The sequence below is a fragment of the Corticium candelabrum genome, chromosome 15 (assembly GCF_963422355.1).
Source record: "Corticium candelabrum chromosome 15, ooCorCand1.1, whole genome shotgun sequence".
NCBI classification, from domain to species: domain Eukaryota; kingdom Metazoa; phylum Porifera; class Homoscleromorpha; order Homosclerophorida; family Plakinidae; genus Corticium; species Corticium candelabrum.
Genome location: NC_085099.1, coordinates 6,397,125 through 6,404,596, shown reverse-complemented (window position 1 = coordinate 6,404,596; position 7,472 = coordinate 6,397,125). Strand labels below are relative to the sequence as shown.

At 42.0% G+C, this 7,472-nt stretch overlaps 3 protein-coding genes across 4 annotated transcripts in view; 2 read left to right on the top strand and 1 right to left on the bottom strand.

Moving 5' to 3' along the window:
• Positions 1-3,308: 3,308 nt before the first annotated feature.
• On the bottom strand, positions 3,309-4,422 carry LOC134191152 (F-box/SPRY domain-containing protein 1-like). The gene is made up of 2 exons (XM_062659733.1): positions 3,752-4,422; positions 3,309-3,681 (listed from the first exon to the last, which is right to left on the bottom strand). The coding sequence occupies exons 1-2, from the start codon at positions 4,316-4,318 to the stop codon at positions 3,493-3,495; spliced, it is 756 nt and encodes a 251-aa protein (XP_062515717.1). The 5' UTR covers positions 4,319-4,422; the 3' UTR covers positions 3,309-3,492.
• A 37-nt stretch (positions 4,423-4,459) lies between these two features.
• On the top strand, positions 4,460-5,967 carry LOC134191572 (netrin-1-like). The gene is made up of 2 exons (XM_062660194.1): positions 4,460-5,721; positions 5,777-5,967. Exons 1-2 carry the CDS (start codon positions 4,605-4,607, stop codon positions 5,965-5,967), a joined length of 1,308 nt encoding a protein of 435 aa, XP_062516178.1. The 5' UTR covers positions 4,460-4,604.
• Positions 5,874-7,472, top strand: part of LOC134190500 (laminin subunit gamma-1-like) — a 13,567-nt gene continuing 11,968 nt past the window's right edge. The window contains exons 1-3 of one of the 2 annotated variants that reach the window (XM_062658954.1): positions 5,874-5,953; positions 6,028-6,939; positions 7,151-7,472. The exon at positions 7,151-7,472 is cut by the window's right edge and continues 1,433 nt beyond it. In XM_062658954.1, coding sequence (XP_062514938.1) covers positions 6,078-6,939; positions 7,151-7,472 — 1,184 coding nt within the window. In that variant the 5' untranslated portion in view covers positions 5,874-5,953; positions 6,028-6,077. The other variant, XM_062658953.1, reaches the window with a different exon arrangement.

Below are 7,472 nucleotides of genomic sequence, written 5' to 3'. Positions count from 1 at the left end.
TTGTTCTCTAATATCGGACACCCGAGTTTGCTTGATGCGAGTGCAATATAGGCGAGAACCATGAAGAACTGTGTTAGTGTTGACTGCAGACGTCTACTAAATGTCCACCGAGCACGGAAAGTCTTTGACTCGTCTCCGTATCAAACGAAAGTAGTGTTTGGGGGCAGGAGTAGAGCTTGAAATGACTCCTATGATGCATGTATGGTTAATATAGACGCGGAATAGACAACTACAATCGCAGAAAGCCGTGTGTTCTAGATGTAAAGGCGACGTGTGCATGACGCGACGGTAGGGTCTGGCTGCGCGAGGCTATCTATTGCCGCCGTCTCTAGATTCATTTGTTCGCGAACGATAGCGATGTTCAGAACGTGCTAGATGAAGGAGGGCTATAAATGTTCTTAATTTAGCACCTGTAGATTCATTCATTTGTTTGTGGACGGCCATCTCTAGCTAATTCTTTCGATACAGAGACGAGTCAAAGGCTCTTGATGCTCGTCGGGCATTTACAAAACGTCTGCAGTCAGTATTAACGCAATTCATCGCGGTTCTCGCCTATTTGCACTCGCATCAAGCAAACTTGGGTGTCCAACACTAGAGAACAAGACCCGACCCTCTTCTTGAACTTCCTGAAGAGCAACGTGCAAAGCTGCCAATCTGTTGTTATCACTGCGAGTAGAAGAGACATGTACCTATTATTTCAAGGTGCAGACAGTAAACTGTGGTACCGTCGAAAGCAGAAACAGGCGGCTGTCCGATATTTGATAGGCGTGTCCGATATACGGGAAAAGCAGCGGAAGTTCTATTTTGTCACTGTGAACAACAGTACGCCAAGTGATCAAGCTGAAACTAGCACATCGTGACTACTCTCTACATTCATGCCTTAGATACAAGAAATCTTCGTCTGGTTTTCGTACGCCAGTGTCCGATATTGGGGAGTGTCCTGAAATTAACTCTACGTGATTGCAGCCCAGATACGCTACCATAGTCTGGTTCGGTACGTCTTTCTGGGCAGGAGTAAGTATGTAATCAAATTCTTCAGCGCGCGTCCTACTAATAATATTAGCTAAGAACTGAGCTTTCGATTGGAATTTGACGTTGTTCTAGCCTCTGTACTTGTCGACATTGCGATTCTAGGCCGCTGTCGAGCATTGATGATAGCGATGATTAATTAATTATTAACGCTGACCGCAAGAGGCGGACTAGCCCGATATCGGACACTGGCGTACGGAAACCAGACAAAGATCTCTTGTATCTAAGGCATGAATGTTACACGGTAACACGACGTGCTAGATTCAGCTTGATCTTTTGGCGTATTGCTGTTCACGGGACAACGTAGAACTTTCGCTGTTTTTCCCGTATATTTTTGCTTTCGACGGTACCACAGTTCACTTTCTGCCACTTGAAATAGTAGGTACATGTCTCTTCTACTCGCAGTGATAACAACAGATCGGCAGCTTTGCGTGTTTCTCTTCAGGAAGCTGAGAAAGAGGGGCGGGTCTTGTTGTGTAGTATCGGACACCCGAGTTTGCTTGATGCGAGTGCAAATAGGCGAGAACCGCGATGAATTGTGACTGCAGACGTTTTGTACGAGCATGAAAAGCCTTTGACTCGTCTCTGTATCGAAAGAATTAGCTATTTAGCTAGAATTGACCGTCCACAAACAAATAAATGAATCTACAGGTGCGAAACTGAGAACATGTCAATCCCTCCCACATCTAGCACGTCCTGAACATCGTCATCGTTCGCGAACAAATGAATGTAGAGACGGCGGTCAAGTGATCAAGTTGAATCTAACACGGCGTGTTACTACTCTCTACATTCATGCCCTAGATACCAGAAACCTTCGTCTGGTTTTGGTACGCCAGTGTCCGATAATTGAATACTCTACACGTGACTCTTGAGACTAGATGTATGCACCACTGTCTGGCTATGCTTTCCAAATATTGACGGTAAAAAGCTTCCTATGAGTAGGTAATGCAATTACAAGTCGGCAAATCACGCACCATAAGATTTTCACGGCCGGTCATTGTAAAAAATATTTAATGTTTGCAAAAAATAATACACATTGCATGATTATCAGTCCATAGATGCATGCGTACTATCGACAGCGAATTCACGTATGCCTGGCAGTGCACGCCTCGCTTCACTGTACATGTGTCAAATAATTAGATAACCACGAGTACAGAGTGGAGCAGCCTATAAATTTGTGTCAGAGCTATTTCTCCACTATTCAAGCATAGCTCTGGCCCGTGAGAATGATGATATACTTATTCCAAACTGGTTCAATGTTTAGATTAATTAATCTATATTTAAAACTAAACAATTTATTTTAAGTGACATACTGATACAACATAAAATGACTGTCAAATGTTTTCAACAGATCTAGAGACTAATTATAATCACAACATACAAAAACATTCATTTCCTTGTCGGATTAGTAAAAATAGACAAACTTCACTTGTAACTTGAGCAAACCTGAATAGTAAATATCTAAAAAAGAAGAGTGGCAGCAGAGAGCACAAACGTTCATACTACATCTCACAACATGTCACATATTGGATGCTACATGTGACCATCACCAACTAATGCAACCTGAATTTGAATATAAAGTAATCATTAACAGCACAATTTAATGCAAATCTTGCACAAGAATAATTGTGAGGTCAGATGACACCAGTCATCTGTAAAACTATGGTGCTACAACGCCAACATGTTACATGCATGTATGCAATTAGAAATTTTAGATGTTAGTAGCTGGGATTTGCCTACTTGACTTGGGAGAGATGTTGGGAAGATTATACATATAGATCTATAGCAGCAGTAGGCAATATAGTTCAAACCTCAAATTGCTATACAGCAATCAAGTTTTGATGTCATTTTCATTGTTGGAATTGTTTACTCGTCAAGAAGCAATTAAACTCTAATACATCACGACAACTAATTCTGTCTTTTATGTGCAATTACCAAATGTGAGATACAGCTGATGAGCACTAAATGTAAAATTTCTAAACAGTTTAAAGACCGCCAAATGCCACATCACACAAAAACAAGTTAAGTTTTAGTTCCTTTTAATCAAGAAAAAATTTGTACTTTGCATACTTAACTTAATTAATAAAACACAAAGCTTGCTTATAAGTTGTAAATAAATAAATATATGTAAAGAAATGTTACAAGCAAACTTTGTGCAAGTTCCAATTAAAGTTACAATTATCTAAACTGACTCACGTGGGTTTTTTACAAGTTTGTGGTCTACCAAGGTTTCCAAGATCAGATGTCATTCTATGTTGTTAGTTGTTAGTAAACAGTTGAATAAAAAAGATGTACTTGAAATACAGAAACAGAAATAGAATGGTCTAATACAGGATGACTACAATAATACTCTCAAACTTCAAGTATAAGATACTATAAACGTTAATTAATGTCAACAAATACATTTACACAAAGAATGGCAGCTACAACAATCTTTGCTTTGCTGTCATTTTGTAGTAATTGTTAGCCATCAATTGGCCAGCCCCTGTACACCATAACTACTTCTGTCTCTCCGTATACAGATGAAGCCGTAGCATATAAAGTCTGATCAGTTGGAAGACCACTAAAGGCCACTCCAAGAAACCAATTGTCTTTCTCAAACGACAATGTTCCTTCATCACAATCTAGCAATACGCGTACTTTGACTTTAGGCTAAATGAATTAACAAGCCAAACTGCATCAGATTAATTAAATTAGCAACCCCACAACAAATAAGAATTACTTCAATCTTTGGAATGGCAAATCGTGGAAACTTGCCCACTCGTCCTTTGTGATACAACGTATTGTCAACAACATTCCATCCCCATGAATAAGCATTATTCCCTATCAAACTGAGGTAACCTTGCTGTTCCATACGTGCCTGCTTTAAAGCCACTCCAATAACAGCATGAGATCCCAGTGACTTTTCCCACCATACCTCCCAACAGTGACGTCCCGATCGAAAACCTCTTCGACCTCGAGCAGCATCAGTGGACTGAGCTACTGCCCTCCTGTGATAAGTAAATCCGTCGTCTAAAATATAGATGTTCTTTGAGCAATCACTTGGGTTCCAGCCATGAAGATAAGCAATTAACTTTGCCTTGTAAGATGAAAATGATTCCATAACTTTTGATTTCTGAGCCTTGAGTGGCACATTCCTAAGAAACTGGCTCTCCCATATACAGGAGTCTTCGTCAAGCAGTACATCGTGCCACTGACTGCAAACTTGACTAACTGAGCTCAAATCTCGAAGATCAAGATACAGAAAAATCTCTGTCAAAATATCTTCACTGATTTGGGGTGACGTCATAGCCAGAAATCCAAACACCCACAAAATAAACGACAAAACTACACGTTGCTGTTAGAGGTCACTCACACGATGGCTCAGACGAAACACGTGGGTAAGGGCGCTGATTGCATACCGTAACGCGCGCTGTAGTGACCCTAGGCATCCAGTAGCAACCGCTCGCGCTACCTGAGTTTGCCCTAAAGGCTCGAGCCGAAGAAGATTGTCGAATCCGTCTAAAGGCCGTATTGCAAGTGTACATCGACGTCTCTGCTTATTCAACTATTGTCGGAAACCCGTGATAGACGTCATGTCAGAAAGGAGGCGGGGCTTACTTTCTATTAGGGCGTTTGTAGCGCTCTTGTCGGTTTACAAAAGCGCCGCCCAGCAGTGTAGGGTGAACGGAGTGGATCAGTTCTGTGAACCAGTACCAGCCGATCAGGCTTTTGGAGTGACCCCACTGACAACGAGCACATGTGGATCTCCTCCAGAGAACTATTGCTACACGCCTATCGGCGGTAACCGGAGCTGCGGCTTCACGTGCAACTCAGCCAGCGCATCGACCAGCCATCCTCCACAGCATATGACAGATTTGCCGATGCTGGGAACGTGGTGGCAGACTGAAAACGACAAGCAGTTTCCAACCTTGGTCGACATAGATTTGCCGTTGCGGGGCAACAAGAGCCATGAGATATCGTACATCTCTCTTAAATTTCGTCAGCTACGTCCAGAGTCGATGATTATTTTCAAATCGACTGATTACGGAAAGACCTACACGACCGCGTTTCAGTTCTTTTCTTATTCGTGCCAAGACACGTACAACTTGCAGCCAAATGTGATTATTACGTCTGACAGTCAAGTGATCTGTAAAGATCTTGCCACGCTGTCTACTGCAGATGATGTCGTCACGTTTATGACAACCGATGATAGACCTGGAAACACGGCAGGAGAGATAACGAGTGAAGAACTGCGTGACTTTGTGACTGCAACGGGAGTGAGGATCAGATTGACTAGAATACAGACAAATTCTAGTGACGTACGTGACCTGTACTATGGCATAGATAGCGTGAATGTGCTCGCTACTTGTAAGTGTAACGGACATGCCTCTTCTTGCGTTGAAAGCTCGACTGGATCACTCAACTGTGATTGTAAACACAACACTGAGGGTCGGAACTGCGAGGCTTGCAAAGCTTTATTCAACAGGAAACCCTGGGGAGTGGGGACAGCATGTGAAATGTGTACTTGTAATAGTCACAGTTCAGCTTGTGTATTCAATCAAACTGTGTATGAACTGAGTGGAAACTTAGAAGATGGTGGAGTATGCAGCAACTGTCAACATAACACAGCAGGAAACCAGTGTGAACTTTGTGCTCAGTTTTTTTACCCCAACATTTCTCTTTTGCAAGATCATCCAGATATTTGCATTCGTGAGTTTGACATGTCTCGTTTTATGTGCAGTTGTTGATGTTTTGTATTGTGCAGCTTGTGGATGTGAAGTTGCTGGAGTTATGGGTGGTGACATTGATTGTGCGAGATCTGCTTCAGCAGGTGTTGCTGTCGGAGATTGTGTGTGCAAAACAAACGTTGCCAGTCGTCATTGCAATGTTTGTAAACCTGAATTTTGGAAGCTGGATGTTTCTAATCCCAACGGATGTCAGCGTATGTACTATTAATTCTTTAATTAAGTGATTTGATACTGTAGAATTTATTATTCATGTATCATTTCTATGTAGCGTGTAATTGTAATACAAATGGAACAACAAATGAAAGCAATGTTTGTGACATGGTTACTGGTCAGTGTTCTTGCAATGCAAATGTTATGGGTCGTGTTTGTGGAGAATGCAAGGATGGATTCTATGGTCTCAATAGTGCCAATGTGAATGGGTGTTTGCCATGTAAGTGTGACGTAGGAGGCTCCCTAAACTATGTGTGTAACAAGATCAGTGGTCAGTGTTTGTGTCGTTCTGGCCTCACTGGTCGTGATTGTTCACACGTGGTACCGGGGACATTCTTGCCACCTGTTGATTATAATCGATATGAAGCAGAACTTGCTGGAGGATCGGCAACGCCTGTCTCGTTTGTTGATGGTGTGGGTAGAGTGTTTACTCACACCGGGTACGCAGCTGCACAGAGTAATGATTCAGTGATATTCTTATCAGTCACTGTTCCAAGAAGTGGATTGTATCAAGTTGTTATTCGTTACACCTACAACAGTATTTCTTCCTGGTCATATGCACAGTTGACAGTTACGCCAGATCTTGCCGTGGGCAGTGGAACTGATCCCAATTGTATTGAAGTGACATCTGCAATGACAGCTGACATTTTTAATCTTACTTCTGGAGATGATGTTGCATTTGTTCTACCATCTCATTTGTGCTTACGTGAACTGAGGAACTATTCAGTTGACCTCAGTCTTGGTTCATCAGGAAGTGGACACGATTCTGTTATTCAAATTGACTCTCTAGTTGTCATACCAGTTGTTAACGATTTTGCTGTTTTTCAAAACAACTCACAGCTGTTGACATCTTACATGAATGCTGGCTGTGTAGAGGTGCGTTATACAGTTCAAGGTGGTTTGAATGAGGACAGTACATGTCAAAGTATTAGTATGAGTGTATCAGCGCAACTCTACAATGGTTCTTTGAGTAAGTAATGTTTGTTGTGTTTTGCTTTTTGCATGTGTGTGTGTGTGTGTGTGTGTGTGTGTGTGTGTGTGTGTGTGTGCGTGTGTGTGTGTGTGTGTGCGCACGCGTGTGTGTGTGTGTTTGTGCATGTGTGTGTTCCAGTAAGATGGTCTACTGTTTTGGATTTCTGTGCATATTTTTCTCTGTGTGTAATGGCGTTATTGTATTGTAGGTTGCAGCTGTAATGATCACACTAGTATTAATGGTGCAATTTGCAACAACTACACTGGACAGTGTAATTGTCAGTCTGGCATCTTTGGCAGAACATGTGACAGTTGTTTACCTGGTTATCATTCTTTGAGTTCTAGTGGTTGCATTAACTGTGGTTGCAATTCCATTGGCTCTTTGAGTTCTGTTTGTGACGCATCTACGGGTCAGTGTTTGTGTGCGTCAGCCAACATAGAGGGACAACAGTGTGACAGCTGCATAGTAGATCACTTTGGTTTCAACACCACTGATGGTTGTCAAGCATGTAATTGCAACACAACTGGCTC

Bases quoted from the DNA above. Each gene is read 5' to 3' on its own strand.
- LOC134191152 (XM_062659733.1), bottom strand. From the start codon at position 4,318: ATGACGTCACCCCAAATCAGTGAAGATATTTTGACAGAGATTTTTCTG. The intron at 3,682-3,751 runs GTAATTCTTATT...TAATTCATTTAG, and splicing joins TTGCCATTCCAAAGATTGAA to CCTAAAGTCAAAGTACGCGT.
- LOC134191572 (XM_062660194.1), top strand. From the start codon at position 4,605: ATGTCAGAAAGGAGGCGGGGCTTACTTTCTATTAGGGCGTTTGTAGCG. The intron at 5,722-5,776 runs GTGAGTTTGACA...TGTATTGTGCAG, and splicing joins TCATCCAGATATTTGCATTC to CTTGTGGATGTGAAGTTGCT.